This window comes from Somniosus microcephalus, chromosome 14 (assembly GCF_052327205.1).
Source record: "Somniosus microcephalus isolate GS21.2 chromosome 14, FLI_Smic_1.0, whole genome shotgun sequence".
NCBI lineage: Eukaryota > Metazoa > Chordata > Chondrichthyes > Squaliformes > Somniosidae > Somniosus > Somniosus microcephalus.
Genome location: NC_141000.1, coordinates 73,816,909 through 73,837,927, shown reverse-complemented (window position 1 = coordinate 73,837,927; position 21,019 = coordinate 73,816,909). Strand labels below are relative to the sequence as shown.

General features: G+C 49.0%; 1 protein-coding gene across 2 annotated transcripts in view; it reads left to right on the top strand.

Moving 5' to 3' along the window:
- The window catches only part of efhc2 (EF-hand domain (C-terminal) containing 2), a 210,585-nt gene that overhangs the window by 178,867 nt on the left and 10,699 nt on the right, over positions 1-21,019 (top strand). For both annotated transcript variants that reach the window (XM_086006688.1, XM_086006687.1), the window contains 2 exons: positions 15,661-15,753; positions 17,391-17,493. In XM_086006688.1, the coding sequence (XP_085862814.1) occupies positions 15,661-15,753; positions 17,391-17,493 (196 nt within the window). The remainder of the gene's footprint in view (positions 1-15,660; positions 15,754-17,390; positions 17,494-21,019) is intronic.

Sequence of the window (21,019 nt, the reverse complement as noted above, 5' to 3'; positions counted from 1 at the left end):
ATGAATTGAGATGGAATTTAAAACCACCGAGGATGAGAAGTCACTCGGTGCAGAGGCTGAGAGAGGAAAGCAGTGAAGATATCTCAGTGATAAAATTTTTATGGTACTTGTGTGGGTGGTAGAGAACGAGAATTTTAAATGAGAGGTGAGAGGGGTGGAAGAAGGTGAGATGCTCAAAGGAGGAGAAAGTGCCAGAGAAATAGGGGACCAGACGAAGGTGTCATTTGGTGATGAGAGCCACACCACCACCATGGTGGTCTGGGCGGGGCAAGTGGTGGAAGGTATACCCAGGTGGGGAGGCTTCATTTAAGGGTAAGTGTCATCAACCCTCAACCAAGTTTCCGTCAGGGTCATCATGTCGATGCAGTCATACATGATAAACTCATGGATGGCAAGGGCCTTGTTCGCAAGTGAACAGACATTTTGGATGGTGATGCGGAGAGGGTCGGTGATGGCTGACCCACTGCTAGCGTCCACGACATCAGCGCTGGGAGGGGCGCGTTGGATGGGGAGGAGATTGGCTAGATTAGTCCACAGTGGGCGCGCTGGGCGAGAAGGTCGGCGAGAGTGTAGGATGGGAAAACTGGGGTTGCTGCTTATAAGGAGGCAGCAACGAGTGCCATGGTGGGCCTTTTGGAGGATGCCAAGAGAGGCACAGAGGGAAGCTGTAGGCTTATCTAAGAGGGAGTCCAGCCTGGGACGGCGGCAGGAGAGTAGGAAGGTCAAAGGGTAATGAAGGATTGGGGTAGGGATTTGGGAGGGCACAGTATCCGAGAGTGGAGAGATGAAAGTAGGCATGACGACAGGAGAAAACGGTCACAGAGCGATAGAGAGAAAAGATAAAGGTGGGGGCGGGGGGGGGGGGAGAGAAAAAAATGGCAATAGAATGGAACAGCTCGGGTCCAGAGTGGCAGCCAAAATGCGCACGTGAATGGACACGGAAAAACTCAGGTTACATAGGCCTGGTTATGTAGCAATTAATGGGATACATATTACCGGGTAGTATGAGGGAATAGGTTGGAGACAATAGTAGGGAGACCAGTGTTAAAGTCAGAGGTCCCATGGAGAGAAAAAGTTGACGCAGGTAGGGTGGAGTCGGCATGGAGCATCGACGAACTGTTGTTCAAGTTTGGAGACAGGTGTAGCAGGCGAGTGAAATCCAGAGGCTATTTGAAGGGTGGAGAATTGCAGGATGGAGGTTATTGCCGTAGGAATGAGAATCGGTTGCGGTGCAGAAAGATGATGACGAAGTTGACGCAAGTTGGAGGTCACCATAGATCAGAAGCAGCAGAGAAAACGTAAAACCACTAGCCAGTGACCAACAAAGCTGAAAAACTAGTGGAACGAGTCACCCAGGTCAGGAGTGAAATACAGCAGCTAGCCAGAAGCCAACAAAGCTGAAAAATCAGTAGAACCAGTTCAGCAGAGAAACAGACACAGTTTAAAAGTTATTTTAAAACATTTTAGCAGCAGAATCAGAGACACAGCAGATGAGTCTTAGTGTAATCCAGTGTAGTCCTGTGCAGAAGCGTAACCTTGATGTCCAGAGAAGTCCAGGTAATCAGAAACCAAGGCCCAGAAATAACAGTAAAATCGCTAAACTTTTTCAGACAGAGTTCAATCCTGGACATATATATATTATGATGATGTCTGTCTTGTAGCAGGCAGACAACCGATGTCAACAGTAGTACGCACGGGGTACTCAACCCGTAGGCCCAATGGAAGTGCTGGTTTCGTGCATGCACTGCGCATGCGTGGGAAACCGGCACTTCCGTTCCCCTGAAAGAAGGGGTTGAGAGGTGGAACACGTGCGCCGGAGAGGCGGCGCATGCGCATCGAACTTCCGGTTTTTTTGCAGGGTTCTCCGGGAGGGTAAGTCTCCAGCAGTTACACTTTAAAAAAGCAGGCGCAAGGTCTGCTTTTAACAAGGTAAGTGGTGAATTAATTAAAATTAAAACATTTTTTCCACAGATTTATTATTTTTAAATACTTTAAAGAAAGGTAAGTTTATTTTTAGCCCCGTTAGAAAATGTAATTAATTTTTTCAAAAAATAAATTATTGTTTAAAATAGTTATTTCATGTAATTTATAGTTATTTTAAAAATGTGATGTTTTTAAAAAATGTATTTGAAGTTTCAGTGATGTTTTGCGGCTTATAGGCCTAGAAATTCAGTATCGCCACGTTTGGGGCGCTACAGTCGAGCTTGCGCTAAATTTAGCGCCCGGCGCAACTTAGCGCCACTTTCAGCGAAATTGAGTTGCTTCGCCCCAAGAGGTTCTTGCTGTGCTAAAGCAGGCGCTGCACGACTATCCGAAGACGCTAAGCCGGAGAGGCGAGGCGCTACCACCGAGGGCGGGCGCAGCGCAGGTGCGGCCAGTTAGTGATTGCAGGCAGACACGCTGGCGCCGGTCACCTCTTAAAGGGGGAGGGTCGATTTGGCTTGCAGCCACGCCCTGCACATTGGAGCCCTGATTCTCGGCCTGGACAGACCTGCTGCGACATCGTTACGCCTACGACCATGGAGAGGGTCAGGGAGCGAGCGCAGCACTTCAGTGAGGGGGCCCTGAAGGTTCTGGTTGGTGCAGTGGAGCGCAGGCGACCTATCCTCTTTCTGGACAGTGGCAGGAGGCCGCTGCCCAACGAATATCGAAAAGCTTGGAGGGAGGTGGCACACAGAGTGACCTCCAGCAGCATGGTACCTAGGACCCCAACGCAATGCAGGAAGAAGTTCAACGACCTCACTTGGGTTGTCAGGGTGAGTACCCTTTCCAGTGTCCTCTTCATCCCTGCATGTGCACCTCACTTTATGGCCAAAGGGTCCTGAAAGCCCCAATGCCCAGCCCTCATCCAACACCTATGGGCCTCTCATGAAAATCACATGCCCATTCACCACTTTACACACTGTAAGGGCTATTCGACCATGGGAGGCACTGCAGCCAAGATCAGGGCTTGACACTGCAAGGGCTATTCGACCATGGGAGGCAGTGCAGCCAAGATCAGGGCTTGACACTGTAAGGGCTATTCGACCATGGGAGGCAGTGCAGCCAAGATCAGGGCTTCACACTGTACTCAGAGCCCATCCTTTCTCTTGCAGGGCAAGCTGGCCCACAATAGGAGGCAGCAGCAATGGACCGGGGGAGGCTGTCCTGAACTTAAAGACCTCAGCGATCTGGAGCAGCGAGTGGAACGGATTATGGCAGGCTGGCTGATTGGCCCTGTCGCCACTGGAGATGCCGACCCCGTTCTGGACAGCAATGGTAAGGTCATCACCTTTTTGGCCTCTCTCTTTCCACTTGTGCTTCACACCAGCATCCTTTGCCACTATCGAACCAATGCAGTGCATTGCAGCACTCATGCCTCCCTCGCTGCCGCCCTGTCCTCACGCTAAAGCAACTCTTGTACCTCCCTGCTTTCAGATGCTGATTCGCGAGGTGAGGAGGCGGGCCCTCAAGCTGCCACTGTGAGTGAATCGGAAGGCGAGGAAGAGGAAGCCAGAACATCAGTGCCACCCTCAGCCGAGGCAGCCCATGGCCATAATGGGGACACGTCTTCCCTGGAGGGGAGCAGGGGGGAAGGGTCTGAGGAGGGTGAAGCTCCGGGGCCCAGCGGGCTGCAGCAACGCGGGGGGGTGGGGGGGGGGTGGTAGGGAAGCTCGGCGGCCTTCTCCCCGGAGGGAGAGTGTGGCCTCCAGTTCTGCTACAGTGAGCGCAGAGGAGGTGCGGCTCCTTGCTGAAATGGGCGCCCAGGCGGAGCGCAGGCACACTGAGCTCATGGCTGCAGTGGCAAGGATGCCTGACTCCATAGAGTCACTGGCAAGGAGTGTACAGGAATTCGGGGCAGCACAGGCAAGGAGTCTGCAGGACTTCGGTGCAGCACAGGCGGCTTCCAGCCAAGTACTTAGTTGTGGCATGCAGTCACTGGCTGGTCTGATGCAGACACAGATCAGGGCCACATGAGCACTAACTGCTGCCACCCTCGCTGGATCGGGCAGGATTCGGCGGGGCCCTCGCCGTGCTGCAGCAGGCCAGCAGTCTGTGCTTCAGCAGATTGCTGCGCATGGTTCAGTGCTGCCCCGTGCGAATGCCAGTGTCTCGTCCGACCAGGAAGTGCCTGTGCACCGTCAGGTTGGCAGCATTCCTGTTGCCAACACTGTCACTCCTCCACTGCAGCTGCCACCACCCGTAGGACAGACTGCTGCTGCCCAAGCAGAGTTGGAGCAGTCAGCAGCCGGGCCCTCCAGGCCCAGAGCTGGTCCAGGCCGTCCCCCAAGGGCATCTGCTGACTCACTATCTGACCCTCAGCAGCCTTTCCCCAGCCTTGCTGCAGCCACTGGGGTCCCATTGTGGAGGAGCTGCCGGGTGGGAAGGGGCCAATCTCGCAAGCGAGGCAGATCACCCTCACAGGCCAAAAAGTAGGAGGTGTGGCAAAATGCTGTGTTTTTTTTGTGAAGGCCGAGGATCATGGTCATTTTTGTTTAAATCTTTTGTTCATTGTCTCCAGGTTGTGAGAGCCAGTAATGTGTCTGACTGTTTTTTGGGGGGTTTCTCTGTATTTGTTTGTCATGCGGGAAGGGCACAGAGTTTGTTAAATAAATAATTGTCTTTATTCAGATTGTGCATGTTTGCACTTTGAACTATTTGTTGCCTTGACCGGCTCAGGGTTTGCGGAGCGGGTCCATTCATGTTCTTTCAATGGCACAAGCCATTCCCTGAGAGGGGGCCTAGAACCGACTTGCAATAAGCCGCTGACGGACGGCCCTTGCACTTTGTGCCTCCCTCCCGTCTTGGTGCTCCTCCTCCTCCTCCTCCTCCTCCTCCACACTACAACGAAATGGAAGACTCGCTCAGGCGAGTACTGAAGGGCTCCCCCGGAATGGTCCAGACAGCGGAACCATTGCTTTAGCACGCCGATTGTGTGCTCAATGATGTTCCTGGTCGCTTGATGGCTGTCATTGTATCGCTCTTCAGCAGGGGTGCTGGGCGCACGGAGTGGGGTCATCAGCAAGGTGCACAAAGGATAGCCCTTGTCCCCGAGAAGCCAGCCTCCTGGGTGAGCCGGGGCTTCGAAAAGGCCTGCCACAGAAGTCTGGCGCAGGATGAAGGCGTCGTGGCTGCTGCCTGGAAAGCGGGCATTGACAGCTCGTATCATCTGCCTGTGGTCACACACCAACTGCACGTTCAACGAATGGAACCCCTTCTGGTTGCGGTAATATTCGGCATTCTCTATGGTGCCCACAAAGCCACATGCATGCAGTCAATGGCGCCCTGGACCATGGGGAAGCCCGCTATTCTTGCAAATCCCATTGCGCGCTCCTGCTGCTTGTCCAGGGTCATGGGGTAGGAAATGTACTGACGTCTCCTTTTGAAGAGGGCATTCGTGATTTGGTGAATGCAGCAATGCATCGTGAACTGGGAGACATTGGCAATGTCCCCAGTAGCGGATTGGAAGGAGCCGGTCACGTAGAAGTTGAGAGCCACTGTCACCTTCACTGTCACCGACAGAGACGTCCTGCTCCTCAGCTGAGGCTGCAGATCTCTCTGAAGCAGGTGGCAGATCTCAGTGACCACCTCCCTTCTGAATCGAAGCCTCCGAATGCACTGCTCCTCAGACATGTTGAGGTAGGAGAAGTGCTGGCGATATACCCTGGGAGGGTAAGGCCTCCTGTGCCGACGCCTGTTGGCCCTCCTCCATCTGGCCATGATTGGCACTCCCTCTCGGCGTCTCTGAGCCCTCTCAATGCAATGGAGAAACCCAACGTTTCCACCCATTGCAGCCCCCGTTATATGTGGCCACTCAAGGCTATGGCACTGAGAAATCGATCCAACTGCAAAGCTCTGGGCTGAAGCCAGAAGTACCTGTGCGAGCACTGAGTCAAAGCAGAAAGCTCTCTCCCTTTGTCTCTCTGCAAATCTCTCTCTCTCTCACACAGAAGGAGTGGTCCAAAATGGCTACCACTAAGAAGGCAGGAAGAGCCCCCTTTAAATAGCGCCCCCCCCAGCCCCACAGCGACTGGGAACTGTTCCACTCAACCAGTCGCTGGGAGCGCCAGGCGGAAAGAAGGGGGGCGCCACTGAAGTTCCGGTTCGGGGCGCACCAAGGGCGTTGCACCATGAAATGACGTCAGAATCTGCGCGTGCAGCTGAGCGGGCATTGCGGTTTTGCGGCGCCGTTAAATGTCCACTCAAATTCGCAAGAGGTGCAGATCGCGCTGCGCCCGGGCGCTAGCCGCTTCGCGCCCCACTTATCGCCCTCTTAAGGTGCTAGCGGCTGGCGCTACCAACTGAATTTCTAGGCCATAGTATTTATAGGTTTGACAGCTCTTCCTGTCAAACTTATGAACGAAGCATTCGCTGCTACCATTGGCTCTCCATGGCCCACGTGATCCCAGGGGATGCATCAAACGAAATGCGCCCCTGGGATACGCAAGCACTGCGCGCCGGCAGTTGGAGGAGGCCTAGGATCGGAATCCCACGCGGGCCCACAGCTCAATGGCCGATGCGCTAGGTAAGTGCAAGTCGGGGGCTTGCACCCGCGGGAAGCCTCCGACCCGAATTTCTGGGTCCAAATTTCAGAAGAGTTTTAGCAGCTCAGTTAAAGAAACAGAGGTACTTAAAAAAAAATAGCAGCAGAATCAGAGACACAGCAGATGTGTCTTATGATGTAATCCAGTGTATTCCAATGCAGAAATATAATCTTGATGTCCAGAGAAGTCCAGGAATTTGGAAACCAATTTGAGAAAATAATTCAGCAGCTTAGTGAGAAGCAGAGAGCAAGGGTGGGGGGTGGGTAATGGTAGTTTAAAACAGTTAACTTATAGTTAACTTGAAATTAGGGCTAAAATGCATCAACTGGTGGAGCCTGGGGAACTTGAACAGTGGAAGCGAGGAGATTTGGGAGAGAAAGGGCAAAGGAGGGCAGAGATTCCATGGATAGAGGTGAAAGAGCTCCCCTGTGGAACTGCCAGCCTAGCAGCAGCCATCTTTCCTTTTCAAGCAGACCAGGAGAATCAGGCAGCATGGCTGAGGACAGCAGTGCACCAGGTACGACCTTCCCCAACACATGCACAGGCCACATGTGGTAAACCACTGTATTGTATATTGCCACCTCTGGGTGGCGCTGTGTATGGAGGCATGCCTCAGCTGACTCCACCCACCACTGTGTGGGTTTCGTTCAGACTTGTTCAGTCACTCACGAAGAAGCATGGTCTCTTCTTAGCTAATAAAAGCCTTATTCATCTCTTCTTTCGACTCATCATCTCTTCTTCGACTCATCACCTTTTATGAAGTAATTGATAAGCGTATCAATTTTATTAGCTAAAAGTTAAATGGCGACACCTGAGGAGCAACAACAGCAACGGATACAGCAGACATTGCTGAGAGCCCTCAGACCACCACGCCTGGACCTCGACCCTCAAGATGTGGGTGCATCAGCCAAGTTTGAACACTGGCTGAGCTGCTTTGAATCCTTCCTCGCAATCTCACAGGTTACAGAGGAGGATCACAAACTGAAAATTTTGACCGCCCAGGTGAGCCATCAAGTATATATGCTAATCCGGGACTCTAATACGTACGTGGCGGCCCTCGAGCTACTAAAAGGGCAATATACGCGCCCAGTGAACACAATTTACGCCCGACACCTCTTGGGATCCCGCAGGCAGCAACCGGGAGAATCGGTAGGGGCATTTGCACGGGCGCTACTGGCACTCTGCAGAGACTGCGATTGTAAAGCGGTAACGGCTGTGGAGCACGCGCAGGGACTCGCCTGTGATGCCTTCGTCAGGGGCCTCCAGTCAGACCACACCCGGCAGAGACTGCTAGAAAGCAAGGAACCCGACCTGAAGACGGCCATTGCCCTTGCGCTCTCGTTAGAGGAGGCCCACCGAAACCTCGAGGCATACCCCCGTAACGGCGCCGAGACATGGCAATCGAAACCGTGGGACACGGGACCGCCGCCCCCGGCACCAACCGCTGCAGCGACCCAACCGAGACAGCAGCCTCCGGTAAGAACTGCTTCGATGCCCAGTAACCAGGCCCAAAAATGCTATTTCTGTGGCCAGTTAAAACATCCCAGAGCGCACTGCCCCAGCTAAGACAGCTACCTGCTCGGGCTGCGGGAAGAAAGGCCATTACGCTAACGCCTGCAAGGGGAAGCCAGCCAGCAGCGCAGCGTGCGGGCCGTGGGAGCAGCCATCTTATCCGCCATTTTGTGTACCCCCGGCCGCATGGCATCCGCCGCCATCGTATCCAACGCACTCAACCGCCATTTCGTCACCGGAACCGACCACCGTCTCGGCGGATGACTGTAGTGACTCACTAAGCCACATACTGGCCTCCGTGACGCTGGATCAAGCCCTCCCTCACCATCTATCCAGCTCCATGATGGATATCGCGGTAAACGGCCGCGCCACCAGTTGCCTGATCGACAGCGGGAGCACAGAGAGTTTCGTCCACCCCGACACGGTACGTAGCCACTCCCTCACGATTCTGCCAACGCACCATCGCATTTCTATGGCGTCCAAGTCCCAGTCAATGGACATCAGCGGCTACTGTGTGGTGACCCTGTCAGTAGGGGGCACTGAATATAAAAAATTTAAACTGCTAGTCCTGCCCCGTCTTTGCGCTGCCGTCCTGCTAGGGTTGGATTTTCAGTGCCACCTTAAGAGTGTCACACTAGCATACGGTGGACCCCTCCCCCCACTCACAGTCTGCAACCAACAACTTTTAAATCGCCCGCTGCAAACCACCTGCAGCCTTTCCACATTAAAAGTCCCCCCCCCTCCCCTGTTCGCTAACCTCACCCGCGACTGTAAACCCATCGCTACCAAAAGCAGGCGGTACAGTGCCGGGGACAGAGCTTTTATCAGCTCTGAGGTGGAGCGGCTCTTGAAGGAGGGCATTATCGAAGGTAGCACTAGCCCCTGGCGAGCCCAGGTTGTAGTCGTTAAAACCACTGCAAAACGCCGCATGGTAATCGACTACAGCCAAACCATAAACCGGTACACCCAGCTGGACGCGTACCCCCTCCCTCGCATATCTGATATGGTCAATCAGATTGCGCAATACAAAGTATTCTCCACCATCGACCTTAAGTCAGCGTACCACCAGCTGCCCATCCGCCATGAGGACCGCCAGTATACTGCCTTCGAGGCAAACGGCCGCCTCTACCACTTCCTTAGGGTCCCCTTCGGCGTCACCAACGGGGTTTCGGTCTTCCAAAGGGAGATGGACCGAATGGTTGACCAGAACGCGCTGCGGGCAACCTTCCCCTATTTGGATAACGTCACCATCTGCGGCCACGACCAGCAGGACCACGACGTTAATCTAGCAAATTTCCTCCGTACGGCCCAACGGCTGAACCTAACGTACAATAAGGAAAAATGTATGTTTCACACCAAGCGCCTGGCCATCCTCGGCTGCGTGGTGGAGAACGGAGTCATCGGGCCCGACCCCGACAGAATGCGCCCCCTAATGGAGCTACCCCTTCCCCACTGCCAAAAAGCACTGAAGAGATGCCTGGGGTTTTTCTCCTACTACGCCCAGTGGGTGCCCCTCTATGCAGACAAAGCCAGGCCCCTCATCAAAGCCACCTCCTTCCCCCTGACACCAGAGGCGTGTGCAGCCTTCACTCTTATCAAGAACGATATCGCGAAGGCCGCAATGCACGCGGTGGATGAGTCCATCCCCTTCCAAGTGGAGAGCGATGCCTCCGACTTCGCCCTAGCCGCGACCCTTAACCAGGCGGGCAGACCCGTGGCCTTTTTCTCAAGGACCCTCCAGGGCCCCGAGACGAGACACTCCTCCGTCGAAAAGGAGGCCCAGGCTATTGTAGAAGCGGTGCGTCACTGGCGGCATTACCTGGCCGGGAAACGATTTACCCTGCTCACTGACTAGCGTTCAGTAGCTTTTATGTTTAATAATAAGCAGAGGGGTAAAATCAAGAACGACAAGATCTTGAGGTGGAGAATCGAACTCTCCACCTACAATTATGATATCTTGTATCGGCCAGGGAAACTCAATGAGCCCCCAGATGCCCTATCACGTGGTACATGTGCCAACGCGCAGAGTGATAGGCTGCAGTCCCTCCACAATGACCTCTGCCACCCGGGGGTCACCAGGTTTTTCCATTTTATCAAATCCCGTAACCTGCCCTACTCCATCGAGGAGGTCAGGACCATGACCAAGAGCTGCCAAATCTGCGCCGAGTGCAAACCGCACTTCTATAGGCCGGACAGAGCAAGCCTGATCAAGGCCATCCGCCCCTTCGAACGCCTGAGCGTCGATTTTAAAGGGCCCCTCCCCTCCGCTGACCGCAATGTGTACTTCCTCAACATAGTTGATGAGTACTCCCGTTTCCCCTTTGCCATCCCTTGCCCAGACATGACCAGTACCACGGTCATCAAGTGTCTGAATGACATCTTCGCTCTGTTCAGGTTCCCCAGCTATATACATAGCGACAGGGGCTCATCGTTCATGAGCGACGAACTTCGGCAGTACCTGCTAACAAGAGGTATCGCCACGAGCAGGACCACCAGTTACAACCCCCGGGGGAACGGCCAGGTGGAAAGGGAGAACGCGACGGTTTGGAAGGCAGTCCTCTTAGCACTAAAATCTAAGGGCCTTCCGACCTCCCGCTGGCAGGAGGTCCTCCCTGCAGCGCTTCACTCCATTCGGTCACTGCTTTGTACTGCCACTAATGCGACCCCTCATGAGAAAATGTTCGTTTTCCCCCGGAAGTCTACATCGGGAACCTCGCTACCGGCATGGTTGACTTCTCCTGGGCCCGTCCTACTGCGGAGGCACGTGAGGACGCATAAAACGGACCCCCTGGTCGAGCGGGTGCACCTCCTACACGCCAACCCCCAGTATGCCTGGGTGACATACCCAGACGGGCGGGAGGACACGGTCTCCATACGAGATCTCGCACCCTCGGGTACCCCTGAATTACCACCGTTATCCCCCTTACCACCGTTATCCCCCTTACCACTGTTATCCCCCACCACCCCTCCCAACCCAACCCTTGCAGACGGCATGCCAAAGCCCCAGGAATCTTCGCCAACCACCCAGACACCAGACCCGACGTCGGATGCTGTAACACCACCGCCGCCACCACGACGATCAGGACGTCAGACAAGGCCTCCTGATAGACTTAACTTGTAGTACCCTTCACCCCGCCGGACTTCACATTAAACAAGGGGTGAATGTGGTAAACCACTGTATTGTATATTGCCACCTCTGGGTGGCGCTGTGTATGGAGGCATGCCTCAGCTGACTCCACCCACCACTGTGTGGGTTTCGTTCAGACTTGTTCAGTCACTCACGAAGAAGCATGGTCTCTTCTTAGCTAATAAAAGCCTTATTCATCTCTTCTTTCGACTCATCATCTCTTCTTCGACTCATCACCTTTTATGAAGTAATTGATAAGCGTATCACCACATACGAGAACCTTTCCGAACAGCTGTGCATCCGATGGCTGCCTGGAAGGATGCGGAACCGTACAAGTGGAGGGCTGCTGTCACTTTAATTGCCATGAACAGAGCAATTGTAGCACTGGAGTGAGTCAGTAACAACAACAACTTATATTTATATATTTTTTTATTCATTGATGGGATGTGGGCGTCGCTGGCTGGCTAGGCCTGCATTTAGTGCCCATCCCTAATTACCCTTGAGAAGATGGTGGTGAGCCACCTTCTTGAACCGCTGCAGTCCATATGGTGTAGGTACACCCACAATGCTGTTAGGAAGGGAGTTCCAGGATTTTGGCCCCGCGACAGTGAAGGAACGGCGATACAGGTCCAAGTCAGGATGGTGTGTGGCTTGGAGGGGAACTTGTAGGTGGTGATGTTCCCATGCGTCTGCTGCCCTTGTCCTTCTAAGTGGTAGAGGTCGCGGGTTTGGAAGGTGCTGTTGAAGGAGCTTTGGCGAGTTGCTGCAGTGCATCTTGTAGATGGTACACACTGCAGCCACAGTGCGCCGGTGGTGGAGGGAGTGAATGTTGAAGGTGGTGGATGGAGTGCCAATCAAGCGGGCTGCTTTATCCTGAATGGTGTTGAGCTTCTTGAGTGTTGTTGGAGCTGCACTCATCCAGGCAAGTGGAGAGTATTCCATCACACTCCTGATTTGTGCCTTGTAGATGGTGGAAAGGCTTTGGGGAGTCAGGAGGTGAGACACTCGCCGCAGAATTCCCAGCCTCTGGCCTGCTCTTGTAGCCACAGTATTTATATGGCTGGTCCAGTTCAGTTTCTGATCAATGGTAACCCCCAGGATGTTGATAGTGGGGGATTCAGCGATGGTAATGCCATTGAATGTCAAGGGGAGATGGTTAGAGTCTCGCTTGTTGGAGATGGTCATTGCCTGGCACTTGTGTGGTGCGAATGTTACTTGCCACTTGTCAGCCCAAGTCTGAATGTTGTCCAGGTCTTGCTGCATATGGACACGGACTGCGTCAGTATCTGACGAGTCTCGAATGGTGCTGAACAGTGTGCAATCATCAGCGAACATCCCCACTTCTGACTTTATGATGGAGGGAAGGTCATTCATGAAACAGCTGAAGATGGTTGGGCCTAGGACACTGCCCTGAGGAACTCCTGCAGTGATGTCATGTGATTGAGATGAATGACCTCCAACAACCACAGCCAACTTCCTTTGTGCTAGGTATGATTCCAACCAATGGAGAGTTTTCCCCTTGATTCCCATTGACTTCAGTTTTGCTAGGGCTCCTTGATGCCACACTCGATCAAATGCTGCCTTGATGTCAAGGGCAGTCACTCTCACCTCACCTCTTGAGTTCAGCTCTTTTGTCCATGTTTGGACCAAGGCTGTAATGAGGTCAGGAGCTGAGTGGCCCTGGCAGAACCCAAACTGGGCGTCAGTTAGCAGGTTATTGCTGAGTAAGTGCCGCTTGATAGCACTGTCGACGACACCTTTAACATAGTAAAACATCCCAAGGCACTTCACAGGAGTGTTATCAAACAAAACTTGGCACTGAGCTACATCGATATTAGGGCAGATGACCAAAAGCTTGGTCAAAGAGGTAGGGCTAGAAATTTGTTATAGCCAAGGAATGGACAGTGTTTAGACTAAAAATGGTTAAGTAGCGCCATGTGAAAATCATCTAGACAGCACGTAAAATTCGTCCTCACTCCTCATTAAAATGTTTGCAGTCATAAATCGAGTCTAAAAATCAAAGCTCATTGGCGTTACACTGAAACGATGGACCAATATCGGGTGTAGTCTAAACACAAGTGATGATTGCCACAGGCCTTTTTCACTGCTTAAAGGAGGGGTCCATTGATGCAGCAGCACCTCATTCTCAGCATTGTTGGCTGTGCAGCTGCCTCAACAACCATAAGAAGAAGGACAAAGAGAAGGAGCACTTATTTACAAATGCTGATGGCAGATCGCCGCCCCAGGGAGAGAGCCCCGGGGTTTTCCGAGGAAGCTTTGGAGGCATTGATGTTAGTGGCAGAGAGAAGGCAGGAGACCCTCGCCACAAGTCTGCCGGACAATGTGGAGGGAGGTGGCACACCACGTCAGGGGCAGCACTGTGATCCCCAGGTCTCTCACCCAGTGCAGGAGGAAGTTTAACAAGTTCACATGGGTGGTCAGGGTGAGTGAAGGCTTTAACAAATGCTACATACCACCATCTGTGCCACAAGCTTCACACACTGCTCAATGTACCACACCCCCAGCACTCACCCACCAACAATCACTACCTAGCAACATTCACACTCACATCTCACACCTTGCACACAATGACAGCTATTCAACTATGGCAGGCATAAGAGTTATTAGTTATTAGAATTCTTGTCATATGGGTGATATGTTTATAGATATATTTATTAATGGTGTTTGGAATATTTTGTGGTTTCTCTCATTTCACCTTTGCGTCCAGGAGGATGCTATGATACACCATGAGACAGGGATTGTATGATGGGGATCTGAGGTTTCATTCATGTGTATCAGAGTCTGATGAGCTGGTCACGGACAGCCCGTCCAGAAGGCCAATTGTCTCACTGCCTTCACCCTCCCTCCTGTTCCTCTTCCTCCTCATCCTCCTTATCCTCTTCCTTCTTGCCCTCCTCTGCCTCGTCGTCCTCCTGAGCTAATCTTGCAGCCCCCATGACTGTGTGGAAGTGTTGTGTTGAGGAAGCTTTGAACAAATAATGAGTGACTTCTGCACTTGAATGAACACTATCACCAAAAAAACTTGAGATAACTAAAGAGAGCTGTTTCAGTTGCAGGAAGTAGCAAACAGGCACTGAAACTGCAAAACCCTGTCAGGTACAGCTGATTGAGGATTGTGCCTTTAAATATCGCTGCTGCAGCCTGCTTTCTGTTTGTAGACGCCAGCTCTCCCTGTCGTTGTTCTGCGCTGCCATTATGGTAAGTGGCTAAATCCAATGTTGGAGATCGGGCATCCAGTGAGCATTGCACACTCACTGACATCACGATCTCAATTATGGTGAGCTCCCTGGTGATCGAGGTTACTGATAGCGCTACCGGCACCACCGATATGGCATGCGGCGCTGGAACCGGCAGCAGCTAACGTTACAGCTGTCAATAGCATTTCAGCGCCATCTTCTGGCGTTAATGTGTGGCGCAAACCACATGAATTTCCCCCGTAAGTTTTAAGGAGCATCTTAAAGGAGCAAAGAGAGATAGCAAGGCAGAGAAATTTAGGGAGGGAATTCCAGAGCTTAGGGCCATGGCAGCTGAAGGGACGACCGCCATTGATGGAGCGATTAAAATCAGGGATGCTCAAGAGGCCAGAATTGGAGGAACACAGATATCTTGGAGGTCTGCAGGGCTGGAGAAGATTACAGAGATAGGGAGGGGCGAAGCCATGGAGGGATTTGAAAACAAGAGAATTTTAAAATCGAGGCATTGTTTAACCGGGAAATCTTAACAAAGTATATCTTTGTGATGAAGATGTCAGAGATGCCCAATACCATCCTTGGAGAGGTGCAGTTGTCTCATGCACAGCACCTCGGAGAGGTCCTTGAGGGACTGGTGCGGCCAATACATGCATTCCCCTGACCTGGAGTTGCTGCGGCTGCATTGAGTGGTATGACCATCTCTTATCCAAAGTTGATCTGAGTGTGGATTTGGGGGTCAGAGAGGTCAGTGATCCCAAAACAAAATTCTGGGAAGAGATGAAAGCCCTATGATAAAATGAAGTGCAAGTGTCAGTGATTAAAAATTGTGAAGGAACATGTTAAAAAAAAAAGTTGGTTCCCTCTTCAGCTCAGCAACTCCTCACTTACACTTGTCTGAAGTGATAGAGGGAGCTGTTCGACCATTTTTTTTAAGGTATAAAGTTACTCTAATTACAGGAGCAACATAAATCCGGGATACTCCTGTGTACTTGAACAGTCCAGCTATGCACTGAGGGGCCTTGGCGAGAGTGAGATTTGCACTGTGAAAAATATCACGGAAAATTACATTTAGCACTAAATTGCAAATTTCCTCCATCTTTTTAGCCCAACAACAAAGTAACAACAACATAAATGCTGAAGACAATGAGGAAATTCAGCACCAAGGTTTTTTGGATGTGTGATTTTATCCCTAAGTGTACCTTTAATAGCCAAGTCTTGCCAGTGTGCCATTTAAGTGAAAGTTTTGACCCATTTAGTGTAATGCCTTTTTTTCCTTTTTTAACAGAACTGGATTCTTGCCAGTCCATGAAAGTAGAAATATTTTGAAAGGTTTCCAGCTGCCTATACCGAATGATGTTCTTGATGAAATGATTTCAAAGTAGGTTAATACTGCATATAGAAATCTTGTTATGTGCGATCCATTGGGATAGATAAATTGTCTACCTATTACAGTAGTGTGATAACAACATTTACTCTGCAAGGAGAAAAGTTGGGATGGTAATGGTTTGCATTAGGACATTGCCAGGATTATAGTAAGATTACATATGGATGGGAGTCAATTTTCATGCTCGTGTTTGAGTTGGAATGAGACGTTAACGGCTCCAGAATTTGAGAAGAAAAATGGTGCCATTTTACGCGTAAGACCCGTCCGATGTGATTTTTGAGTAGGCCTCAATCCAAAACAGGCAGGAGCCTAAAATCCATATGTAAATCGGGGTCCAACTAATTTCAGGACTCGAATCCTTCTTCTTAGGCAGTCCCCGAATGCTATTTTGATTGCCATCAATATTGCTATTGACAGTTCTTCAAACTGCCTACAAACCAAATAAGTCACGATCATGCTATTTAATATTTAAAAGGATATTCAGTTGCTCTCAGGCAAAATACTGGAAAGTTTTTACAGACTTTTGGCTTTTATTAAATAGTGGATTTTGACTACTCAGATCATTTACAATGGTTAGTAGTGCCTGTACAACATTGTTAAGGGGTTTCTGGCAACACACTTTTGCCATCATGTGGGTTCTTCTGGGAATTAAACTGTGACTAGTGGATGAGGAGGAGGATCAGCAGGAAGGAGTACATGGAGCTGTAGCTTTAGGGAGAGTAAATAGCAGTTTAACTTCCATTATTTCAAATCTGCACTTCAGAATAAACAGCTGGGAATTATTGTTTGTAAGTATTGCGCATGTGGTAATTATATTACTGGAATAGTAAATGAGACAATCACATTCCAGGGAACATTTTGCATAAGAATTTATATTGATGTGTAGATTATAAAGCCCTCTTCAATGAAGATATCTTTTCAATTTCCCCCCAATTTCCTTCGGCCACTCACTAATTGTGGAGGAGTAGATGAGCTGCTCCCAAGCCTCCACTAATGGTGCTCTGAACTGGCCACTCGGAAGCACATGAGTGTTACCTCAGCATGTCTGTTTCAGATTTGCTCTTTATGGGTAAATATCTGGCCTCCACTTGGAGCTCTCCTGAAGCAACATGGATTAGTGGTGTGTGGGATAGAGAGCCCAAAGTCCACTGATATGTGGCACTACATTACTGCTCCAACAGATTGTATCACCATGTACTGGAAAAATGTAATCTTACATACGTGATGCTGTTTTTAGTGTTCATATATGTGCTATTTCACCATTTCTATTGTTGCTGTGTCATAATTCTGCGAATAGCTGGGATGGAATCTTCTCTTCAAATTAAGACAATGTGCTATCTGGAATAATGTTCCCCACCTGAATTACTCAAATTTTATATTAAAAATTAGAACACAACTTTACAAATAATACATAATCAACATTACAGATTTGGGAAAATATTTTACAATGTTACTTAAGCCTGGCAACTACAGAGTGCACTTCAGATCATTATTTAATGGAATGATTTCTTTGAAGTCACTCATGATTGTTGGGATCAGATGATGTGAGGCTAGGAAGTGTACTCCAGTACTTCACAACAACACAATTATATTCTTACTGTCTTACTACATTTATTTCAAAACAATCTAAGGTTTCAAAGTGCTGATGGACAAGTGGCTTACAGGAACCTTATCTTAGGCTTGAACTGGAGAGAAAACCCTGTACTGCCCGTAGATGTAAAACAGCCTGCCAAGGTAGGACACAGAATGTAACATATACTGTATCTAGCTGCCTTTCTGAACACTGATAAAAATTGCACTGCTATTATTACTAGATTGTTGGTCTATACCACTTTATTTGAAACAAATGTTTTTTCATTATATGACAAAGTTTCAAATGGCTGTAAAGGATTCATATTTTACCAAAGCAAAACCTATACATTCTAGAACCATTCTAGACCAGTTCCTACAGTCACTATTTTTAAAAATGTAACTTCTCTTGGTCTTTGGATTTAAAACAATGGCCCAGAAATTTGGGTCTCCACGGGTGAGTACGCACGGGGTACTCACCCGTAGGCCCAATGGAAGTGCCGGTTTCCTGCATGCACTGCGCATGCATGGGAAACCGGCACTTCCGTTCCCCTGAATGAAGGGGTTCAGAGGTCGAACGTGTGCGCAGGAGAGGCTGCGCGTGCGCATCGAACTTACGTTTTTTTTGCAGGTTTTCCCGGAAGGTTAAGTCTCCAGAAGTTACACATATAAAAAGCAGTCGCAAGGCCTTCTTTTTACAAGGTAAATGGTGAATTAATTAAAATTAAAACACTTTTTCCGCAGGTTTATTATTTTTAAATACTTTAAAGAAAGGTAAATTTATTTTTAGCCCTGTTAGAAAATAAAATTATTTTTTTCAAAAATTTAAATTAATGGCCCAGAAATTCGGGTCGGGGGCTTCCCGCAGGTGTAAGCCCCCGACCTGCACTTACCTTGCGCGCCGCCCGTTGAGCTGTGGGCCCCCGTGGAATTCCGATCCGGGGCCTGCTCCAGCTGCCGGCGCGCAGTGCTTGCATATCCCAGGGGCGCAGTTAGTTCGATGCGTCCCCTGGGATCACGTGGGCCATGGAGAGCCAATCGGAGCAGGGAATGCTCCATTCATAAGATTGACAGGAAGTGCTGTCAAAACTTATAAATACTATGGCCCCAAAACATCACAAAATCTTCAAATAATTTTTTTTTTAAATCACATTTTTTAAATAAACTATAAATTACATGAAATAACTATTTTAAACAATAATTTAAATTTTTGAAAAAAATAATTTTATTTTCTAACGGGGCTAAAAATAAACTTACCTTGCTTTAAAGTATTTAAAAATAATAAACCTGTGGAAAAAATGTTTTAATTTTAATTAATTCACCACTTACCTTGTAAAAAGCAGGCTTTATGCCTGCTTTTTAAATGTGTAACTTCTGGAGATTTACCCTCCCGGGAAAACTTGCAAAAAAAAACAAAGTTCGATGTGCACGCGCAGCCTCTCCTGCGCACGCGTTCGACCTCTGAACCCCTTCTTTCAGGGGAACGGAAGTGCCGGTTTCCCGCGCATGCGCAGTGCATGCAGGAAACCGGCACTTCCATTGGGCCTACGGGTGAGTATTCCGTGCGTACTCACCCGTGGAGACCCGAATTTCTGAGCCAATGTTTAAAATAGTTATTTCATGTAATTTATAGTTTATTTAAAAAATGTGATGTTTTTAAAAAGTTTATTTGAAGATTTAGTGATGTTTTGGGGCTTATAGTATTTATAAGTTTGACAGCCCTTCCTGTCAAACTTATGAATGAAGCATTCCCTGCTCCGATTGGCTCTCCATGGCCCACGTGATCCCAGGGGACGCATCGAACTAACTGCGCCCCTGGGATACGCAAGCACTGCGCGCCGGCAGTTGGAGGAGGCCCAGGATCAGAATTCCACGGGGGCCCACAGCTCAACGACCGGCGTGTAAGGTAAGTGCAGGTCGGGGGCTTACACCCGCGGGAAGCCCCCGACCCGAATTTAGTTGTTTATTTATTTAATTTTTTTTCTTTTCTGAATGTTGCAGCTATACATGAGGCACACAAATAAGCCTCATACATACGGCATTCACGATGTGAATTATGTCAGTCTCATTGAACACCCCTTCAAAGCTGCAGAATAACATGAACAGAGGCAGAAATATTTTGATTAGTGCTAATTTGATAGTGTTACATTATTTATAGCGATTTTATTTGAAGAGCTGACATAGTTGCTTCGAAATCATTATGCATCAACTGCTCTGCTCTCTCCATGGATGCTGCCTGTTTTGCTGACTGTTTCCAGCATCTGCAGTCTTTTGCTGTTTGTAAATCATTATATTTGTTTTAATGGTGAAGATTAGAACTCCCAACCAGAGGGTCCAACTTTCAGATCCTATACTAAAAGGGCAGTAGAACTTGGGAGAACTCTTGTGTGAGTTTTATAGACTGTGGGACTGTGAGATGGAGTGCACTGTAGCAGTGGCATGTTTCATCAATATCGAGGAAGGCAAAGCTGGCACAAAATGGGCCTCCCTTGTCTAGAAGGGTATGGATAGCAAATATAGTGAACCAGAGACCTTGGTTTTCTCCAAAAGGGATGTAAAAGGAGAAAAAAATTATCCAGTTTTGGTCTGCATCCAGATAAACCATTATACTGCAGATATCTATTAAGTTCTAAAAGGACCATATTGTTAAAGCTTCTTAGTGTGGACATGGTTGTGGTTTGCAAAACATTGGGGGTGAATTTCTTTGGAGCTTATCCCGCTCCACACTGTAACTTTGCCAGAAGTGCAGCAGAAACAAGGTTTTCACACGTAAACGGGATTTCCATCACACTTCCACCGAAGATATGGTGGCAGAGCGCAGAAGCTGTGAGGAAATTCACCCCAATTCTCTTTACTCAATTGTTCCTATTAAACCAACACTATAGAATGCATGAGGAGATACCTTGGTGCCAGAGTATAAATAAATATTCCTATTAACAAACATAATTCTATGGTATTTGATTGATTAATGCTTCATTTAATCAGTTACTGCAAATATATAAAAAAATGCCATAGATCTTGAACTGATCGGTCAGCAAAGAGAAGTCAAAGATTCTGTAAAATATTTGAATAAACCTCTTAGATTGCCTGTATACTACTGGTATCACCATCAGAAAATCCACTACTGAACAATACCCATATAAGCATAAAAACATTTTGATGTTTTTTCACTAATATTTTCTTTTAATAGTTGGACAATCCACTCATTAATTGGAATGGATTTCTGTTCTGTCAAGTTTAAGGCTTCCTTCTTGTCATCCTTACATGGCGATTAATATTAATATTGGTGATAAGGCTACAATACTGTTGTGTGGATAAGAGACAGTGTTGTAGCCCTATCTCCAATCGAGGCTACTTTCAAGCGAAGCTCCCTGGTGGGAGCAAGGTATTGATAAATTAATCCTTGTATTGAAAGTACACTCTCTCTTACCTTTTCTTTTAGCTTGTACAATAAAGTGTTGAGATTACAATGAAGGAACCCAACCTTCTTCAGATCAGATAGTTCTGCCCACAAGCTTGTAAATGGACCAGTTAATAGCTACAATGCATCAGTGTCATCTGTTTCCAATAAAACAAGATATGAATGAGTGGATCAAATGTGTGTATAGTTGTAGCTCCAGTGGAAAACTGCTGGACTCCTGATCCGAGGACCTACCTTCAAACTTGCTGCTTTTTGGAGGAGGAAATTTCA